Here is a 22,870-nt window from a genome sequence, read left to right on the forward strand (position 1 = left end):
GCCTGCTCCAATATCCCAATTTCTTAGCTTATTCCAAAGCTTATGTCAACAGACCCCATCGAATGTCGCAGAATAGTCGACAAAGCCTGCTTTTTTTGTTTTTGATGTTAGCTTGCTGGCTCAGGTAAGATTCTGCCACTATGTTGTCAATGGTTGACCCTCCTTTGCGAAACCCTGTTTGACATGGGGGGAGGATTTCTTTGTCTTCAATCCACCTTTTCAACTCAGCCAATAGGGTGCTGACATAAGCTTTCCCTTCAGTGTCCAGTAGGGCAATCAATCTGTAGTTTTTTGGTTATGTGTTGCCTCCTTTCTTGAATATAGGTTGTAGGAGTGAGCCATGACATGATTCCGGAACACTGGCTTGCAGGCGACACTCCGTGAATAGGGTGGATAGGACCCTTCCCCAGTATACCGGGTCTTCTCTGAACATGCCTCCCGGAAGCCCATTGGGACCCGGAGTCCCGGCTTTTCTTATCTTTTTTCTTATCTTCTGAACAGCGGGCCATCTTGATCATTGCTACCGGTTTCTGACCTAGGCTCGTCTTTATCATTTACAACCTCAACTAGGCGTTCCTCTGTGCTCGCCTGCTGAACGTACCCTTTATTTTCTGTATAGATTGTAGCTACGTGACTTAGCCATACCTAGGCGGACACGGAGTTGCGTCGATCCACTTTATCATTTTCCAACTGGGCAATGTATTGCCAGAACTGCCGGTGATTATGGTCCTTGGCTAGCTCATGAAGTTTAATCCATTCTTCCTCAGGATTCGACTGTGTTAAGTTCCATATCAGCTGTTTGCGCTTTAAATTGCGATCTCTACATCTGTACTTGGTGAGCTGTGTTCCGGTGATTTAATTTTGCTCGTTTTAAATCTCGGTTTACTGCACATGCGCCCTCTACAGCAATGCCTACAGTCGCAATGGTCCCAGGCCGTGGGTATATACAAGATCTAATGTTGATAAGGATAGCGACTCATAGCTTTCTGTAGTTGTGGAACAGCAACAATCTTTTGCAGGGTCAGCCCTTCAAAGCCCCTATCCCACATTTCACCATTACAACAGACGTTTCCTTAAAAGGATGAGGGTCACATATGCAGCATCTCACAGTATGTGGCCAATGGTCTCCAGTGCATAAATATCTACAAATCAATCACCTGGAGCTTCCAACAAATTCAGTTAGCTCTCAAAGCTTTTCAATATCTTCACCACTTAATAGTTTTAGTTCGTACAGACAGCATTACCGCCATGTACTACATTTAACAGGGAGGCACACATTCTGTACAACTCTCCCGCATAGAAGAGTGCATATGGTACTGAGCCACACATCACAATATCCACCTCCTAGCAGAATGCCTACCACGGGTGGACAACGACTTCGCAGAAATGCTCAGCAAAACGCAACAGCAGGTACACGAGCTGTAATTCAATACAACACTGCTCCACTCATATTTCCAACGGTGGGGAACCCAGGAGATAGACCTCTTCACCACACACCACAAACATGAAATGCTAAAGCTTCGCCAGCAGGTTTCCTCACCCACAATGCAAAGGCAGTGCCCTATGGATCAACTGGTCCGGGATATTTGCCTCCACTTTTCCTCCTCTCCCATTCCTTACGTGGTTCAGAAGCTTACTCTAACATTCCTCATATTAATTCCAATGCCCCATCAAGGGCTCGACATGCATGGTTTATAACCCTACTACAACGATCAGTTGTACCTCACGAGAAACTGGCAATCTGGCTAGATCTTCTAATACCCCAATCCCAAACAGTTATATCTAGCGTTCTGGCTCCTGAAATCCTAGAATTCAGTTACCTTGATTACAAGAATGTATGACCATTCTAAAACAAGTAGGCAAAGCAATCACTTGAGCCTGTTCTGCAGCAAAATGGAAACAGTTAGTCCATTACTGTCTAAAAAAACAAATGCAACCACTTTCCCCTATAATATAAGACATTTTCTGCTACATTTACCACTAGCAGGACTTGCATACACCTCTGGTAGGTTATACCTAGCAGCACTTGCTGCCTACATGCAGAATTGACAAAGATGTCTTTATTCAAAATTCCAGTTAATCAAGCTTTAATGGAGGGACTAAAAAGAGTAATTCCTCCCTCTATCCCACCAGCATTCACATGGAATATAAACATTGTTCTTGCCAGGCTTATGGGTCCTCCTGCTGAACCACTGCATTTATGTGATCTACAGTTCCTCACATGGAAAGTAGCATTTATAGTCGCCGTTACATCACTCAGACGGATAAGTAACTTCAAGCGTTCACGCTTGAAAAACCTTTTTTCCAAAGTCGTCAAGATAAACTAGTACCAAGAACAAATCCAAAATTTCAACCAAAAGTAGTTTCTACTTTTCACATTTACCAATATGCAGTTCAGACGCTAAGTACTTTCCCCCACAGTGTAGTAAAGTATGTGGGATCATCTGAGTTAAGCCCATAACAGTTCAATAATGGAAGAGGTGTGGCGCCGCGGCTAGGGCGACTGACTCCGGAATCTGGGGATCACGGTTCGATCCCCAGCACCGGCGGCAGATTAGCCCAGCACCATGTGACTCTGGGCAATAGCTTGCTTAATCTTCCCGACGGCCCCCAGCGGCTAGATACCTTTGCGGGTGATTGTGCGCTTTACAAATGTGGATTTATTATTATTATAATGTGATAGTATGTGGTCCGACTCTGCCCCTCATGCTACTATAGCGGCCTTGTGAATGCCTGAATGGAACCCATAGTTACATATGACACATTCTTCTTAATAAGTATCGCTGTACCCTTGGCATAAGTGGAGTATGAGGAACTGCATCGATGTCCCGCCCAGCGACCTGCAAAGGTAGGAGTAACCTGGTGATTAAAGTGAGTCTCTTTGTGGAAAGCTACCTGTATGTTGTGTCTATCGAAGTATGCAAGGATATGTCTTCATTTGCATGGGTTATTCAAACCTTGAATATTCCAGGATAGGAATTGGAGTTCAGAGTGGTTCTTTGGTCAAGTTATGAGTATTACAGAGTGTAATGATAATCATGTACAATCTTGTCGCATGAATAAGCACATGTATACCAATGACTGTAATACACCAGTTATATTCCTTTGCATTTTCTATTTCCATTTGCGAGATTTGTAGAGCGCGACAGCTGCCCCAGCCAAGAGGCGTCCCGGCGCTAACAGCAAATAGGCAACCACAACGCTAGGGGGAACCAGAGCAACCTACACAGTGGGAAAGAGAAAAGTTTTAATAGCTTTCCTGAATTCGAGAAAATAGCTTAGGCCTCGAATATGGAGGGGCAGTGAGTTCCAAAGAATAGCCGCTCTGTACCGGAAGGAACGGCCTCCGGCCCGGGTCCTCCTAGACCGAGGAACCACTAGCAAATGTTGGCTCATGGAGCGAAGCGGACGGGACATAGAAAGAGAGCAGATCAATCAAAATGTTAGGGGAGGCGAACTTCAAGATTTTGAAGGCTATGCAGAGAGCCTTGAACTCAATCCGTTGAGCCACAGGCAGCCAATGAATGCGACGGATTGTGCTAGTCACCGAGCAAACTCTGCGCAGACCCAGGAGAGCTCTTGCTGCAGCGTTCTGTACTCCATGTAGCCTGTGTACTTCTGCCTTATTAGCCCCCAAATACAGAGTTTGCGTAATCAAGCCTAGATGTACTCACGGTCTGAATGATGGTCTGTCTGGTCGGGGCATCAAAGAAACCCAAAATAGGTTTACGTCCACGCAGCAAACCAAAACAGGTGCCGGCCACTTCTTCGTTTGGATCTGGAAACTGAGAGGTGTCCATCCAAACCCCCAAGTTCTTGACAACCTGTATAGGAGGAGGGGGTGCGTAGATTAGTGGGCCACCAGTGCTCATTCCATAGTCCATGATCCCTACCTACCAGTAACACCTCCGACTTGCTGGCGTTTAGCTGGAGGCAGTTAGCTGTCATCCACCCGGCAACTACAGCAAGATCGCCTTGAAACTTAGAGGCGTCGTGCTTAGAGTTGCTAGAGAGGGCTACCACCAGCTGAGTGTCGTCGGAGACCACAGTCAGTGCTCTGCTCTTGGCAATTGCAGCTAAAGGTTGTACATACAAATTGAAGAGCAGAGGGCTCAGAGAAGAACCCTGTGGCACCCCATGCTTGATGGGGAAGGCAGAGGAGGAGCAATCACCTGATAAGTCCTATCAGAGAGAAATGATGCTAGCCACTTCAAGGCAAGGCCACTGATGCCGTCCTCTTCCAACCTGCGCAACAGGATTGCATGGGACACAGTGTTGAATGCGGCACTGAGATCCAAAAGGATCAGTGCCGATGTCTGTCCTGCGTCCAACTCTGTCCAGAGATGCTCTGTCACTGCCAAAAGCACCACTTGGTGCTATGGCCGGGGTGAAAGCCATTTTGCGAGGGATCTACAATATTATTGAGGTTCAAGTAGTCTGAGAGAATGGAGTTAATATATGCCTCTATGATCTTGGCAGGTCATGAAAGCAATGAGATAGGCCTTAAATTCTCTGGGTTTTTTAAGTCCAATGAGAGTTTTTTAAGCAATAGGATCACTCTAGCTTGTTTCCATGCTGTGGGCACAACAGCTAAGCTGAGCGATTTGTTGATCACTTGACCTAGGAGAGGAAAAATCGTTGGTAAAATGTTCCTAAAATGATCCGGTTTCAGTGGGTCGGCCGGCGAGCCTGACTTTATTTTAGCGCAGAGGGCAAGTAGGCGGTCCTCCTGAATCTGACGGAAAACTTCTAAGGTGGCGGTCATGCCATTGTACTCCTGAAGATACAACCCTAAACCCCCCTCCCACAACAACAACCCAAACTTGTCGGAGTCAACTCTCCCGTCCCCCTCAAACAATAAAACGTAACCCCACCAAAGTACATATAGCATGTATGGGAGCTTTTTGCTTTCTGCAATTCTCAAGCATGTTATCTCTACAAGAGGATCCCATCTATATTTTATAAGGAACATTAACGGGGATGTTTTCCCATCACAACCCTTCCCCATAAGGATGCAGGTGGATAGAAAAAGAATAGGAATGAGTAAATGTATATAGTTGCAACCGCCACTGAGTAGAGTTCAATAATAAGAAATTACAGAATCAAAAATAATTACAGGGATTCTCCCTAGGAGGTATCACCAGACGGCCCTGCAACTCTTCTCCCCCCGTGGAAGCATAGGTGGAATAAAGAAGAAGGGGCTAGGGGTGCCCAGGAGTATAACTTATATTATTCCCAAGGACCTATCTTTGTATTCTGTGCCTGTCCCGTTATCTCTCACAAAAAATAAGTTGAGTACTAAATTGAGCTACAGTTCAGCATACCATCTTGTCATGATGTTGCGGGAATCAGTTTCAAAGATTGGTACCACAGTTCACCGTATTGTAGCTATACCATGGACCAGCGAAATTACTATAGCCTTAATCACTTATCTTTCCGATGAAGATGATTATCCCTGCTATGATAGGGAGCGCTAAGGTGAGCGAGCTGAGGCAGATTCAGCCGTATTTCGGGGATGCGTTTAAGAAAGTCTTCTACCTGTTGTGGATTGTTAAAGATATGCTGTTTTCCTTGATGGGCAACTGAGGTGCGCTATATTCAGCATGCACTCTTCTTGCAGTACTCTAATCATCCAGTCACTACCTCATACTCCACTTATGCTAGGGGTACAGCGATACTTATTAAGAAGAATGTGCCATATGTAACTATGGGCTCCATTCAGGACACACAAGGCCGGTATAGTATCATTTGGGGCAGACTGGGACCACATACTATCACATTATTGAACTACACTGTGGGGGAAAGTACTTAGCATCTGAACTACATATGTTATATGGGGGGGATTTTAATACCAATAAAATAATTTGAAGTGGGTCAAAGGGAATATATTTACTGACCTGACATCTCACTTCCCTCCTATTGTCATATCAAAATACAAAACAGAGATGCTTCAGTCCACTGTGTGTGCTACTGTACTAGTAACTGAGAACCAGCAGGGATTATACAAGCGAGATACACTGCACAAACGCCGAGCCCTTCCAAGGCACCACCTACTCCATAGAGGAAGCTTGTTGCAGCCTCAGCTACAGCCTCAGCTACAGCTACAGCTGCCACGTCTCGCCGGACCTGCTTCGCGGGTACCGCTTCGCGGCTTGTAGCGGTTTTCAGGACAGAGAAGGGGCGCTTACCTGGACTGACCGGCAGGGCTGCGAGCGACAGCGGTGGACTCCGAGGACCAGGAGTCCCCGCGCGCCCTTAGTCCAGCTGGGCTGCTCTCCCTGCCGGCCCCGCCCTCACCTTCACAGCGCTAAATACCGCCGTCACCTGGCCTCCAGCGGATACACTGCACAAACGCCGAGCCCTTCCAAGGCACCACCTACTCCATAGAGGAAGCTTGTTGCAGCCTGCTACAGCTGCCACGTCGCGCCGGACCCGCTTCGCGGGTCCCGCTTCGCGGCTTGTAGCGGTTTTCAGGACAGAGAAGGGGCGCTTACCTGGACTGACCGGCAGGGCTGCGAGCGACAGCGGTGGACTCCGAGGACCAGGAGTCCCCGCGCGCCCTTAGTCCAGCTGGGCTGCTCTCCCTGCCGGCCCCGCCCTCACCTTCACAGCGCTAAATACCGCCGTCACCTGGCCTCCAGCGGATACACTGCACAAACGCCGAGCCCTTCAAGGCACCACCTACTCCATAGAGGAAGCTTGTTGCAGCCTGCCAAAGTACCAAAGTACATATAGCATGTATGGGAGCTTTTTGCTTTCTGCAATTCTCAAGCATGTTATCTCTACAAGAGGATCCCATCTATATTTTATAAGGAGCATTAACGGGGATGTTTTCCCATCACAACCCTTCCCCATAAGGATGCAGGTGGATAGAAAAAGAATAGGAATGAGTAAATGTATATAGTTGCAACCGCCACTGAGTAGAGTTCAATAATAAGAAATTACAGAATCAAAAATAATTACAGGGATTCTCCCTAGGAGGTATCACCAGACGGCCCTGCAACTCTTCTCCCCCCGTGGAAGCATAGGTGGAATAAAGAAGAAGGGGCTAGGGGTACCCAGGAGTATAACTTATATTATTCCCAAGGACCTATCTTTGTATTCTGTGCCTGTCCCGTTATCTCTCACAAAAAATAAGTTGAGTACTAAATTGAGCTACAGTTCAGCATACCATCTTGTCATGATGTTGCGGGAATCAGTTTCAAAGATTGGTACCACAGTTCACCGTATTGTAGCTAAACCATGGACCAGCGAAATTACTATAGCCTTAATCACTTATCTTTCCGATGAAGATGATTAGCGGTTTTCAGGACAGAGAAGGGGCGCTTACCTGGACTGACCGGCAGGGCTGCGAGCGACAGCGGTGGACTCCGAGGACCAGGAGTCCCCGCGCGCCCTTAGTCCAGCTGGGCTGCTCTCCCTGCCGGCCCCGCCCTCACCTTCACAGCGCTAAATACCGCCGTCACCTGGCCTCCAGCGGATACACTGCACAAACGCCGAGCCCTTCAAGGCACCACCTACTCCATAGAGGAAGCTTGTTGCAGCCTGCTACAGCCGCCACGTCTCGCCGGACCCGCTTCGCGGGTCGCGCTTCGCGGCTTGTAGCGGTTTTCAGGACAGAGAAGGGGCGCTTACCTGGACTGACCGGCAGGGCTGCGAGCGACAGCGGTGGACTCCGAGGACCAGGAGTCCCCGCGCGCCCTTAGTCCAGCTGGGCTGCTCTCCCTGCCGGCCCCGCCCTCCCGATAGCCTATTGGACAGCTACATAGAGGACCTACCGTTCCCGCTGCGCGGGAGCGCGCCGGGAGAAGCCCGGGACAAGGGCGGGACCGTCTGTGGCCGTCCGGGGCCGATAGCGGCCGGGCCTGGCTCAGTCTCTTTGCCCTTGCAGATTGTAAGTTAGACTTCCCGAATTTTGTTATATTTCTCTGGTAGTTGACTTCTTGGTAGAATTGTGCTTTTTCTATCTTAGTGCCCTTTACTTGTCAATTAGACTAGTGTTTCCCAATCCTGCCTCCTGCCTTACACGTCCCCATACGTCCTCAGTGATGTCTACCTCTGAGGTTACCCAGGCGCCGGCCATACAAGGGTATCCCTTGCTTGGACCTTTGGACAAATTTTTTGCCAAAATTAAGACTGATGTAGACCGGGAGCTCACTCTGGCAGAGAAACGAGCGGGTCGACGTCTCTCCATTGAAAAATTAAAACTAAGCCCTCTTCAGCCCCTGGATGCATCCAGAACAACTCTATCGTCCCCCATGGATCTTACCACACCAATAGATCACGTTAATACTTCCGCTTCTATAGAAGGCATTCCCCTCATTTTCCAGACTAGTCCCCCTTTACAGATGGACATTATTACTATTTCTGACTCCATCCAATCCCAGGTACTTGACACCCAGACCATAGATCTAAGCACTCCTTCTGCGGAACCAGCTCTCCTTTACGATATAGGCATACCTTCTCCCGTGTTTACACCAATTGGACCTGACCATCATACCAAGAGTATTCCCGAGGGCCAGCCTCTAATATCACCGCTTAGGGACTCCACTAAGAGTCTCAAAACCCCCTCTGGCAAAATCCCCTCTGGCTCTCCACCAAGGAAGAGAAGAAAGAAACTTATAATTAAAAGGAGAACCGTTCCTCCCATTCAAGTGCCACACACTCCATTCACTATCCCGGACAAGGTAGGGACTGTAGATCCCGCGAAAGAGATGACCGCTAACTCAATCTCGGTACCCAGTTACGCAGGGTTACTGAATGACATTGACCGCCTCATTAAGGCGTTGATCCTTCCCCTTACTGAAAGGATCAAAAGATTAGGGGAGAATGTCGACAAAATCTTACAAGAACAAAAGGGGATACCTTGCCCTAAATCGAACGTCACGAGAGACTTACCACAGCCTACCAAAGAATCTAAACCACCTCAGACGGTGACCGGTATCCCTAAGGCAAATGCACCACCTATAGCTGGGCCACCAAAACCCCCCAGAACGGTATCCCCAATGCCAAAAATAGTAATAATAGTAACATCAATACCACTGTATTGGAAAAATCCTTGACCGTAGGAAAACTTCATACCACTACAAGGCCCCATAGTACGCATTCTAACAATAGCATTAATTCAAAACCCCCTTTTACTGTAACACATCAATCTAATAGAAGATCAAGGAATACCGTTGATCTACCACCTGAGTGCATAAACTATGTTATAGCACTTACAGGAGTTCCGCCCCCGCCAGAAGGTAACCCTGAACATCAGGCCAATTTAAAAAACAAGGTTATCTATTGGTTGAGGAGAAACAGACCACTTCCGCCACATTTAAATGGCGATATCGTCTCGGCCAGGCGATGCCACTGGGTAGGTAGCAGACCCAAGGATATTGAAGGCGATGTGATCTTAGTTAACTTCAAAGATCACAGATTGGTCACATACATCAGTGACTGGTATCCCGGAACGGGAGAGGGGGGAATCTCAACCCATAACCTAAGCTACTTCTATCCCGAGGCCATGCTGAGACAACCACCAGCTCGGTCTAGACTCTACCATTCTGATAGCTATGGTCGCCTAAAAGCCCCCGGTGGCCCTACCATTCCTACATCTCATAAACATCATATGGGCCACAACACTCCCTTCCCCTCCTCTTTGCATACCTCTGCCCCAATCTCGCATAGATTATTTGCCCCATATAGTATGGATGGCATGCGAACACCAAGGGGTCGGAATCACTACGATAATACCAATGATTTCTGGTTGCAGCCCAGTCAGGCACCCCTACCACCGAAAAATTTTCATAACCCCAGCGTGCACTGGGGCGATTCATATCATCATAACCCCAAAGATTTCTGGAATATACCCCTGTCCAATTTTTACCATCCGCTCTCAGGCTTAGATGACAATGAATGACTTCGTAAGTCGATTAATAAAGTTAAGCCTTCTGTGGGCTCGCAGTACAGTCAGTGCGTATCGGCCCACTTCTTGTCATCTAGCCCGTCTAAAAAGCAGCCTAAGAACCATCAGGGCAGTATGGTGGCGGGGATGGATTCTCCTGGTGAACCCTTGCTACTTGGATCCACACAATACTTGCCTCAACTGTCCACGCTCAATCGTTCCACTTCCAATCCTTCCATTCTTTCCCTTACCCGAATCACTCCAACTCAGCAATCAGATATACCTTGTGTGAATGCTGGCCGCACACGTGGGGTCATTAGCAATGTACCCGTTTCTAATTCACTTCTCTCATGGAATGTTGCGGGGCTAGCCAGTAAAGTTCACAACAAAGCCTGGTTAGATGTTATTCACATGCACGACATCATATGTTTCCAAGAAACTTGGTGTTGTGAAGAAGTTCATCTTCTGGGGTACCAAACTTTTCACTCCTCGGCCACGCTGTCAGCTCAGGGTCATAATAAGGGGGGTCTCTGTGTTTATGTCTCAACAACAGCAAAGGTTAAGATCCACAAATTCTTCTCCAGTACCCACTTCCAAATTTTATCTTTTAAGTGGGGCATGTCAGAGAATATTGTACTGGTGAACTTTTACAATAATATGTCTGATATTGAACTGGAGTCCACCATGTCATATATGTCACGACTGATGTTGCATTCTGTGGATCACTTTAAGGGGGCAATAATAATTTGGGCAGGGGACTTTAACTGTACGATTTGCCCACAGTCCGATTCTCCTTTGTGTGGTCTTGCAGATTTTGGTGAGGAAATTCCAACTCATTTTGTTCACACAAAGAGGGGGATGCTGTTTAACACTTTTGTTTTTAATTTTGATCTTGGTTTTGCCAACCAGATCTGTCCCGCACCTGTGCAGTTCGAGCCAACCTTCTTTGGTAGAGGTTGCAACTCAACTATTGACTTCATACTGATAACCACTGCCAATCTTGGGTTTTTGACCTCGTGGGTGGTTGGCAAGGATGTATTCAGCGACCACTACCCCCTTTCCATCAGTGTAAAAGTAAAGGAGCGAAATGTTAAAAATCCCACTCATCGCATGTATCCTTATGGGATAGAACTATCTAAAACTAATGGCTACGTGGTGAAATGGGAGAAGATTGTCCCCAGTGTGTTTCTGAAAAAGCTACTCTCCGATTCTGTAAATGATGTTAATGTTTGCCTTGGGGAAGATGCGGACCCCTCTTCTGTCATGACAGCTTTTGCCAATATCCAATATCGGATGAAAAATTTGCTGACTCGGGCAGCGAATAATAACAACACACCTAGAGAAGGGTGGTTTGATGGGAAGTGCACGAAAGCACTAAAAGCCCTTAAAAAAGTTTTGGCCCTTAAACCGAGGGACCCCCACATAATCCGCAGTGCTAGGCAAGCATATAAACGTGTATTAAAAGAAAGAACCCTGGCCTTAAAAAAGCAAGCCTGGGCCACACTTAGAGAAGCATCCTCCCAGAAAAATACCACTAAATTTTGGAGATTGGTCAAATCTTTGTACCAACCGAATCATAGTGGAAATAAAATAGATCTGGCAATAACGGGCGATAGATGGCTCACTCATTTCAGGCAATTATATAAGCACACAAAGCCAGCTGATGCTACCATCTCGATAGGGCTGACTCCAATATCTCCCCAAACTACAGAAAGCAGGAGGGACACCCATCTTCCAGTCTGCCCATTCCCGATCGATGTTATTTTTTCAGTAGGTGAAGTGCAGGATGCAATTAGGGCCAGTGCAGCAGGCAAAGCACCAGGGCCAGACTGTACCCCGGTAGACGTGTACAAAGCTGAACCACACTTCTGGGCCCCTCTGCTTACAAATGTGCTGAACAAGGGCAATCAAAAGGGGTTTATTGAAACTTGGTCGGACGCAATAGTGGTCCCCATTTTTAAAAAGGGCAGGCGAGACGACCCGACCTGCTACAGGCCAATATCTTTATTGGATGGCCTCATGAAATTAGCAGGGAGGATTATTTTAAAGAGACTTCAGGAGTGGGAGGAAGAGCACAATGTTGTCTCACACTTCCAATATGGATTTAGGAAGGGCCTAGGGACTGCCGAGCAGTGTTTAAACCTGGCCCTATTATGTGCTAAATACACTCAGGCTAGAGGTGGGTCACTTTTTATAACTTTTGTTGATTTAAGTTGTGCTTTTGACTGCGTGGACCATATCTTTTTATGGTCAACATTGGCCGAGATGGGCATTGATGCACGCATAATCACCTTCATTAGAGAGCTGTATCACAACTGCGGGGCAAGAGTAAGATATGGCAAGCAGGGCGAATGTACCGACAAATTTGCCCTGTCAAGAGGGGTTAGACAAGGGTGTATTTTGGCCCCAAGGCTATTTACTTATTATATAAATTCAGTGGGCCAATACCTCTCTCTTTTTCAAAATGATTACCCTACCGTGAAAGGTTCACCGGTGCCAATCCTCTTGTACGCCAATGATGCGGCAATAATGTCCCAGACTCAAGTGGGACTGCAGAGGGCGGTGACTAAATTTGCAGGGTTTATGCAGGATAGAGGGCTGAAAGTGAATATTTCAAAAACATATACCATGCCATGCACCAACAAGCGTAGGAGGGCGCCTTGTAATGTGTCCCTGGACAAACAGAATATAGCCACTGTAGATAAATTCTGCTACTTGGGCATACTGTTTGACAGGCGTTGCCGCTGGAAGCAGGCGATCGAAGCGAGGAAACTGGCCTTCATTCGCACTATAGGCGCCTTACGCGCTTTTTCTAACAGAGTGGGTGGTAAACCCATCAAAGAGCTGGTACAGATATACCGGGCGAAGTGTGTGTCCACAGCCAGCTACGGGGCGGGACTTTGGGGCATTGAGAAGGATCAATCTTTGCAGGGCTGTGAGAATCAATTCATCAGTTATCTTCTAGGTGTAGCAAAAACCTCATCTTCATTTATGACGCACATAGAGACAGGAGTTAAGTACCTCAGCGACATAATTAAGATGGCCCCAATTCTTTTATGGCACAAGGTATGGACCACAAGGGAAGCCAGTTTCAACAGGGACCTCTTGGAGGATTGCCTGGCCCTAGATGGGGTTGCAAGTTTCCGATGGTTGTCGTATGTAAGATCTTTACTTAATGAGCTGGGCCTCCCAGATTATTATGTAAAACCTAGAACCCTGGAGGGTATATCTAGATCAGTTCTTAATTTTCAAGAAGTCACCCCCAACGAAGGCATGCAAATGTACCTAAAGGTGGATGCCAGCCCGTACCACAGAATGCTTTTGTCCCGTCTTCGCCTTGGGACCTTCTTTCGTATGGTATCTGTACCGGAGATGAATAATTGGTCTACCTCTAAACTGTCCTGCACATGCGATAATACCGCTCTGCAATCTAATTTGCATATAATGTTCTTTTGCACTTTCTATTCCACCCCCAGAAAACTTTATCTAAAACCTCTTTTAAATCGGTGGGGTGTAAGAAATTGTAGGCCTGCCTTCTTAAGATTATTAAAACTCTAAGACGAGCATGTGATTTTTGCGGTATCTTGTTTTTTAAGATCCGTCATGTTGTTGCGGAAAACCATGCGGTAAAACATTCTTCCCTGGGTCCCTCCATGCTTATTGTGTTGGACAGTACAAATTGCACTTTAAATTGTATTGCATTTGAACAAATTTTTTAATGATTTGATTATTACATTTGCTGTTTTTAACTGTTAACGCATACGTAAACATTTATTAATTGTGATTATATTTTGATGTATGTGTTGTGCTTTTATGATTTTTTATGAAAATCGAATAAAGCTTATATATTATTATTATTATTATTATTATTATACAAGCGAGTAATGAGTTACATCTGGCTGAGAAATTCCCATCAGCCCACCCTTCTGGCGGAGTCTCATCATGTGGGAGTTGGTAAACAATCCGAACACCGCCCAAACCATCAAGTGACGGTGCGGATGTGGATGTAAAAAGAGACTCTAGCCAGAGTGTTACTCAAAAAAAGTGATACTAATGGAGTGCAGTGCTATAGTGAAAGTGATGCTTAAAATTGACTACTTAGACAAAAAGTGAGTTTAATAAGGATTGTCCAAGTGTCAAGATTAAAACCACGCCAGGTAGTCTGAATCTATAACTACACTATGGCGCTGTGCAGGACGGTCAACATGTTTCAGCCTAGATGGAAACTCTGTCCGGCTTTCTTCAGGACCCTAGTGATAGAATGCTACTGCAACAATAAGTGAGGTGATAGTAATGTGTGAAAGAAAAAATAATAAATGGTATACTTTACAATACTTATATCGACCAGGAACTTGGAGCCCCAATGAACTCTGGAAGAAGAAGATTGACTTTTCCCAGCTTTTTGTGGGAGACAACCTCACCTCACCCGGCAACCGCTCGGGAATGTGAGGCCCCGCTCTGTCCGTCGGTACCTCTCTCTGACAACCGAGAGGAAGTGGAGGGGATTTCAATACAACATAGGAACCATAAAAGGATAGATTACACTCCCTGCCCCATCACTACATCCAGATGGGAAAGAGGGCACACATTACTCAGCTGTACATTCAGCATGGTCCACACTGGACTACTGGATTAGTTCTTGGGGACTTGGTCCATGGATTGTTAAGGTTGAGCACTTGGTACGGATCTATTCTGATCATTCTCCTGTAAAGATGGTCTGGCCCTCCCAGATTGTATGATGTCTTATGCGACTTGTTCCGACTATGTTACTAGAAACTGCGTTTAAAGCAAAAATTGTGCAAAATATCCAGGACTTTTTCCATCACAATATAGGCTCAGTTACTCATGCAGCTATGGTATAGGAAGATTTTAAGGTTACTCTGAGAGGGTATTGCATCGCAAGGGAGGGGGAGGGGGGAATATATGCACCACACTCAGGCGACTGGAAACGGATATTAAAAGGATAGAGCAGTAAATTAATTCTAACCCCAGCAGCAATAAACAAGCAGACCTTAGAGATAAGATGACTGAGTACAAGGACACTGGGGAACGGGAATGTCTGTTCGAGGCAAATATTTCAAAGCCCTTAGGTATGGAGAAGGAGAAAGATCAGGAAAGGTCTTAGCGGAACAAATTCGTAAGCCGCACTTCTCCAACTATGTGCTGGAGATACAGGAGGCAGATGGAGAGATATATAGACATGCCTGACCTGCTCCATATATTCAAGACATATTACTCCTCACTAAACGCCACATGGAGGCGACAGCCAAGTGCATTGGCCCCATACCTTCAAGACATTGCCCTAGGGTGGCTGGGGAAAACACAAACAGAATTCTAATCTGCTCCATTACAAAAAGACTAGATCCGCCCAGCGATTATGCAGATGCGATCTGGGAAGGCTCTGGGGCCGGACGGCTTCCTGGCCGAATTTTATAAAGCGTATGTGGAACATTTAGTTCCCATACTCAAACAGCTGTATGACAAAAGTAGAACGATCAGTATCCTCCCCCTTACTATGCGTGAGATGGTGATCTCCTCCTTGCTAAAGCCTGGAACAGACTAAGCCTCCTCATGGAATCTCTGGTACTACCTGACCAGGAGGGCTTCGTTCCGGGACGGTCTAATCCCATAATCTTCACACACTTTTCTCTGTGATGCAGGATATAGATCCAGAGTTGGCAGCAGTGGCGGTCTTTTTAAATGCCTTCAAAGCTTCTCACTCTGTTGTTTGGAATTATCTCCTCTGCATATTGAGGCGTATAAGAATGCCCACAGATTTCCTCTCCTGGATTGAGCTCCTTTATTGCTAGCCACAAGCACGGGTTCTAATTAATTTCATACACTCATCCCCTTTTCCTAGCTCCAGAGTCACAAGGCAGGGGTGCCCACTCCCCCCTCCTCTTTGTGCTCGCCATTGAACCACTAGCAGCCAAATTGCATCATCATCGAGAATGCGCATTGCGCTACCTCTCTAGACACATTCTAGTGTCTCCATACGCAGACGACATTACACTATATCTCGGAGACCCACAGGTAAATCTAAACCCCGTGCTGCGAGAATTCACCGCCTTATGAGACTACTCGAATATACAAATAAACTGGGAAAAATCCCAGCTGTTCCCGCTTACTGGGACTGTTCTTCCATTTCCCCTGGCCTACCCAATAGAATGGTGCTTCCGAGAGGTTAAATACTTGGGGATCATGATCACAAGAGACAGAACTGAGTAACACGCTTAAATTATGGTAAGACACTGGCAACTCTGACGGATTCCAGCATGAGGTGAATAGCCATGCCCCTCTCCAATGCAAAGTGGTACAAAAGGGGGTGGTGATGGACGGAGCATCTGAACCAATCAAACACTCACACCCAGTCAACAGATCTGGGTTTAATCCATCACCGTTCTTTAGCCCACTCTGCCACCCCAGTTCAGACATGGCCATTTGCAAATCAGTCTGACCCTGTGCCTCATGGGAACAGTCCAGCCCGAACTACCAAGCCATGCCTTCCCTGGACCGGAAACAAGCTTCCTAGGACCGGTTTCTGGCATTTCAGCCGTCTTCAGCCCGGCTTGCTTGAATCCAGTGGCAAAGTGAGCAAGGGACTCACGTCTGAGCATACCCTGCCAACTTATGGCGAACAAAATGGTACAAAAGGGGGTGGTGATGGACAGGTCATCTGAACCAATCAAACACTCACACCCAGTCAACACCCACTCAACGTCTGAGCATACCCCATGCTCAGACGTTGAGTTCCTTGCCCACTTTGCCACTGGATTCAAGCAAGCCTGGCTGAAGACGGCTGTAATGCCAGAAACCGGTCCTAGGAAGCTTGATTCCGGTCCAGGGAAGGCATGGCTTGGCAGTTGGGGCTGGACTGTTCCCATGAGGCACAGGGTCAGACTGATTTGCATATGGCAATGTCTGAACTGGGGTGGCAGAGTGGGCTAAAGAACGGTGATGGATTAAACCCAGATCTGTTGACTGGGTGTGAGTGTTTGATTGGTTCAGATGCTCCGTCCATCACCACCCCCTTTTGTACCTCTCCAACGCAGGCAGAATATTGTTAATCTAAATGGTGACATTGCTCAAACATCTTTACTTGTTCATTAACATTCCATATATTCCTGGAAGACATTTCTTCGATGCCCTTAAGATGCAGATGATACGCTTAGTGTGGGGTGGGATACAGCCCAGATTAAAATGGGAACTATAAATGCTCATTTGGGCAGGGGCTCTGAGGTTTCAAATTTAGAGCTATACTCTATGTGGACAAGCGCACTGGTTCATTGCGGCTAAACCAAAGATTAGGGATGGTGATCCCACGACAGTGACATGTACAGCGATGGCATGGCGTCGTATAGTAGACAAGTTTAACATACAGATGCTCTATTCACCTTTGCTGTCCCTTCGCTGCCACTCTGAGTTGAAAGTAACTGAAGATTTAAGCTCCAGGCAAATGCTACAAAGAGTCCAGGTGCAGGCAGGGGGGGTGGGGTAAATTCCGCACACAAGAGCAATTCTTTCAGAGGACTGAGCACACGTCCATAGACCTATTCCTATAAGTCAAGTTAAGACAAAGTGTGCGGGCTGTCACACTGGAGTTCCTATGCGAATCAAAGATACTACCCTACTGCATAAACTGCTTCAATCGACATCTCTCACACACGTAGTTTCTCTCCTCAACCACAGCACACAAGCCTCACTTGCAGATAAGTGCACCTACAGGCTGGGAGGAGGAACTACGTACAGCGCTGCAAGATGCGCAATGGATATTCTGCTGCCAACAAATTGCTCAAATAACTACCAGCAGCCGACTGTGTATAATACATTTAAAAAATTTACACTGACTATACTATACACCAGCCAAGATGCACCGGTTCCAGAGACGAGATAATGATAAATGTGATCGCTGTGGCAGTGCATCTGCAGACTTTTTACAGTGGGCATGGGAGTGTGTTACAGTCCACCAATATTGGCAGCAGGTCTTTAGTACATTGTCGCAAATTATTGAATCCCCCGTGCAGGTAGATCTGATCATGGCCGAACTGGGATACAGAGGACATAGAAGTGGTATTTAAGAAATACACAGCACTGTCCTTGCTTCTGGCCAAGCGCGGGGTGGCATGCAGGTGGGGCAGGGGAAGAGCGCCGAAATTTAAGTAATGTATCCAGGATCTCGTATTCTGTCAAGAACAGTCACTAATATATGTCGAACTCTTACCAACTGCATCCAGGCCTAAGGATATCTGGGACCCCTTCAGAGCATATTTAGTAAATAACTAGCAGGGCTCTATGCGGAACCAAAATGAGAATGCTATCCGAGATGGAGAGCGGGCTGAGCAAAGAGTCACAACCAAGTGTTCACTTGCAATTCATTATGAACACACATTGTGACGTTAAAAGATGAAAAATTAGAGATGGTAGAGTTGGGGTCAAAGGACATGAATTTTGTATTTTCAGTATGAAGTGCAATGTTCACAATGTAATACCACCACTAATAAACTGTTTAATATTAACTGACAACAATTGCAGAATTATCATGGAATGTAAATTCGTCAATATGTGCTTTTCGATTGCAATGTATATGTGCTTCTGATGTTACTGTATTTGAACTTCAATAAAAGCTTTATATGAAAAAAAAGTAGCTCGCAGCCTTGAGTTCATTTTTGAATAAGCACAGGGTCACATTTTTCTTTTAACATTAAGGGAAGGCTGTGTTTACTCTACATTCATTATCATCAGCCTGCAGCTAGAACCTGATAATGAGCAGTTCTCTGAAGTATTTAACTCTTAAATAAAAGTCCTTACCGACTCAATATTGATGCATGCAAACAAAATATAGTTTCTGAATGCTTTTGAATGGGAGGAAATTAAAATGAAAAGTTACCTTGATGATCGCCTTTTCATTGTAAGTTTCTCCCATTCCAAAGTGTCATATTTACAAGCAGCAGGCCTCTTGCTCCTAGTGGCCAGTATACACTGTGCCATAATTATAACTGGTGCAAAAATTACAGTTGATGTACAGAATGCAGAACAATTTCAAACATTCACCCCAGTACAGAGATCTGGGCCTAAATCCATTGTTTTTTTGCTCACCATGCCATTCCAGTTTGAATCCAGCCATATGCAAATCAGTCTTGACCCTGTGCCTCATGGGAACTCGCCAGCCTGAACTGCCAAGCCAGGTCCTCCCTGGACTGGAAACAAGCATCCTAGGACCGGTTTCTGGGTTTCACCCCTCTAGCCAGGATAGCTTGATTACAGTGGCATGGGGAGCACGGGACCCACGTCTGGACATACCCGTCCCACTTGGGGTGACAAATGCAAAAACAACAGTTGATGGACAGAATGCAGAACAATGTCATACATTCACTCCAGTACAGAGATCTGGGCCTAAATCCATTGTTCGGGGTGGACTGTTCCCATGAAGCACAGGGTCAAGACGGATTTGCATATTGCCAGGTCTAAACTGGGGGGTATGGTGAGCAAAAGAATGATGGATTTAACCCAGATCTCTTGCCTGGGGGGTGAATGTTTTGATTTGTTCTGCATTCCGTCCATCAATTGTCTCTTGCTATAATTATAACTGGAACATAGTATTTTTTTTTCAAATGGTAGAAATGAAAAGATAACAAAACTTTTTTTATGCACCGTTAAGTATAAATGTCTTTCTCCACTCTCAAATAAGACCATGTTTTATGAAGCATGTTTATTCACTTAAAGTTCCCACCATTCAAAAAATGTATTTTTCTGTTATAAATATGGGACCACATCTACAGGGCACTGGATGCAAGATGCTTGGTGTTTGTAAATGTGACACTTGAAAATGGGAGAAATTTTTAACGTTAAGTTTTATTGAATGCATATAAACAAAGTTAACTGTTTAGTTTCATTTTCCTGATACAGTGAAAAATACAGCCATTATTTTAAGTTGACGAAATTTAAAGTGCAGAAAAATGTTCCATATTCTAAACATTTTTGCAGAACATTTTTCTGCACTTTAAATTTCTCCCATTCGTATTATACATGTAACGGGCCACATACAGCAACAGTTATGTTCTGTGCCACAAGTACATATGGCACAGTCTCTCGGTCACCTGTGCACAAATATAGCCCATCATACGCACATATGTTAATACATCCTCTAAGACCACGCTCTCACTAACGCACATGGCGGCCCTGTTATAGTACCCCTAGTCAACACATTTTTTTCATAGCATCTGGCTGTATGGACATTAGGCTTAAATTCAATTAACCTGGGTATGGGGGTGTCTGGAAACACACAAGTTGTTTAGCCGTCAGTAGCTCACAATGATTTTCACTGATCAGAAGTAGCTCTCACTACAGAATGGTTGGAGACCCCTGCACTCATCAGATTTACATCTTTTGGCATTTGCTTAGGAAGAAGTTACAAACCGCAGAGCTTACCGTGACAGGAGTAATTCCTAATCCAAATATGGCGGTCATTGTTTGGCCAGGAAGCATTTGAATTCAGTCCGATGTGGTGGACTGCTCCCTGGATACAGTATTTTGGTCTCGAGATACAGGAATCGCAAATGATAGCTCAGTCCGAAGTTATCTAGGGCATGGGAGGTGGGGAAGGGGTACACTAAGAGAAGAGGCAACTGTGAAAGCCGTGTTCATGCTTTCTGTTTTGATATTCACCCTGTTGCTACCAATGTATAAGCAGGGCATTAAGACCCTGGTTCGCTTATCTGAGGCTATCAAGTGTATTAATGCTGACCTATTGGAAACTGTTAATAAAGAAAGTTTTTTTTTTAAATGTGGCTGACTGGGTAGAGGGTGGTTGGTCAAAATGTTATCCACAAGAAATGTAAGGTGTGTCTGATTTGTTTAATACTGGTCTCTGGCTCAGCAGAAGAATATAAACACCAACTATTTCTATTGAATTGGATTATTTGCAGGAACTTTAATAATGCAAATATTCTACCTGCATAAAGTCAGTGTCCTTGACATTAACATATGCTTTCGGGCCCTTTGTAGAGAAACCAGGTTCCCACCACAAAGATGCCAAGTCCTCCTGCGCCAGTGGTTGGCATGTTTGTTTGCATTCTGATACTTGCACTCCAGGGTTTTTCCCATCAGGCAAGGATCCAAACTACAAATACCCGAATGCAAACTAATTAAAGAGGGAGACTGAAGTCGGAGCTTACAGAGACCGCTTGGTGCACGTGCCCTTGTCGAGCTTTATTATTTAACAAGCCCATGTGTTGGTGCCTGTTGCACCATCACAGCCTCGACAGACATCAAGACGAAGTTAGGTTGTTCCCTGCTCAATTCCTGACAGCTGAAGCGCTATGGTTAATGTACCGTGCATTCTGCCGAGGTTGCACAATTTTAGAACGAGGCCCGTGCAATTATCCACCCGTGCAATCAACGAGTCCCAACCCTAGCACCCGCCATCCACCGGGAAAACACTCACCTTCGGAAAGGTCTTCTATGCACTCGAATGTGATTTCAAACTGGAAGGGGTTCTGGAAGGGAGACGGGTTGTCCAGCACCACTACATTGTTCACCTGCACCTTTGCCATATTTCGCAAACGCCGTCTGTGGAGGCGGGCGAGGCAGCACGTTGAAGCGCGCGGGGGTCTCGTGCGGACCCGTCTCGCGGATTTCAGCCAGCCTGCCGGACGGCTGCGGAAGAAACTTTTCCTTTGTTTTTTTTAATTTACACCGCGAACATCTCCATATTTGACGAGCAGCTCCCCAGCTTGTCTCTACTCCGAGCCATTCCGCCGTGCTGCTGCCGCCAGCCTTTCAGCCGATTGGGTGCAACCCGGGCTCCAGCCCTCCCACTGGAAGCCAAAGGCTCATGAATGCAAGATGGGCACCTCTTGGCAGGAAGGGCTGGAGCCTGCGCGGGGGGCTCCCCCTGCCGGCAGTCCGTGGGCGGCACAGCTCCCGCAGCAGGCGGTGGTAATCAGTTTAGGCTCACCAGCATAATACCCTGCTTCAAACTCGATGTGCTGGAATGTTCTCATTGGAAGCCCAGTGATGCAACTGAGTACATACAGACACCCTTGGCGCAGGGGAGTTAATTTTTACACTTCCTTTGGAAATGTGCCTTTATTTTGCACTGCAGTTCACGGTGATTTACAGTTCCCTACGACTACACTGCATTTGCCAGCACTGTGAAATTGATGAAGTTTAAACTGTTAACGGTGGGATGCCGGGTTTCCATTTTTTAAACCTGTGTTAAAATAAATAATATTTGCGACATCTCTAGTTGCCCCACACTCCATGAGTGCATAACTGCCAACATGCCAGAACTTCCAAGAGCTCGAAAGAGGGAGGTCTGTATTTTGCCATTGACTAACACTTGAATACAAGTATGGGAAAATATAAAAACAATTCTGCCGAGGAAAACCGAATCTCTCGCCTAAACTGAGAGAGTTAGCATGTATTTGTTTTAGTTCCTTATCAAAACATACTTTTTTCTTTCAATTCTGGTATATGTAGATTTGCTTTTCTTATTGTGAATCCAATTTACAGGTACGGAATGCTCACTGACTAGTGAAACCTTCGTGTTTCTATGCATTTGTAGCGTCGGAAAATAGGCCTTTCCTTAACGTCACTTATAAAATGTTGCTCTAGTTCTAGAATAAAAATAAAAAAGTATAATTTTTCTGCATGATCTTTCTAGTTTGTTTGCACGAGCGTGTTTGCGCATTTCCGGAGATACTTATGAAATTAGGGTAGCACTGAGAGGCTGCATTCAAAGAATAGTAGACAGTGCCTGAATGAAAATGGTTCCTATGCTGCTCTCACTTTATCTCTCTCTGAAATTGATGTAATTGCAGCAAATGTTTCCGAAAATGTCCCCTTTTACAGTACTCCCTAGAATGTCGAACACAATCTCAAATGTACATGGAATAATGAAAACATTGGAAAAGCGGAAAGACCGCTTTATTGCAATCATTAAAAACAACGATATGCAATATATTAGCTCATAAAATT

At 45.8% G+C, this 22,870-nt stretch overlaps 2 protein-coding genes across 3 annotated transcripts in view; one reads left to right on the forward strand and one right to left on the reverse strand.

The window, feature by feature from the left end:
- The window catches only part of ASF1A (anti-silencing function 1A histone chaperone), a 51,980-nt gene extending 30,253 nt beyond the window's left edge, over positions 1–21,727 (reverse strand). Inside the window, exon 1 of the mRNA XM_078648479.1 lies at positions 21,336–21,727. Coding sequence (XP_078504605.1) covers positions 21,336–21,444 — 109 coding nt within the window. The 5' untranslated portion in view covers positions 21,445–21,727. The remainder of the gene's footprint in view (positions 1–21,335) is intronic.
- MCM9 (minichromosome maintenance 9 homologous recombination repair factor) overlaps positions 1–22,870 on the forward strand; it is a 352,109-nt gene that overhangs the window by 197,096 nt on the left and 132,143 nt on the right. The window lies entirely within an intron of this gene.

Source organism: Lissotriton helveticus, chromosome 6 (genome assembly GCF_964261635.1).
Source record: "Lissotriton helveticus chromosome 6, aLisHel1.1, whole genome shotgun sequence".
Lineage (NCBI taxonomy): Eukaryota > Metazoa > Chordata > Amphibia > Caudata > Salamandridae > Lissotriton > Lissotriton helveticus.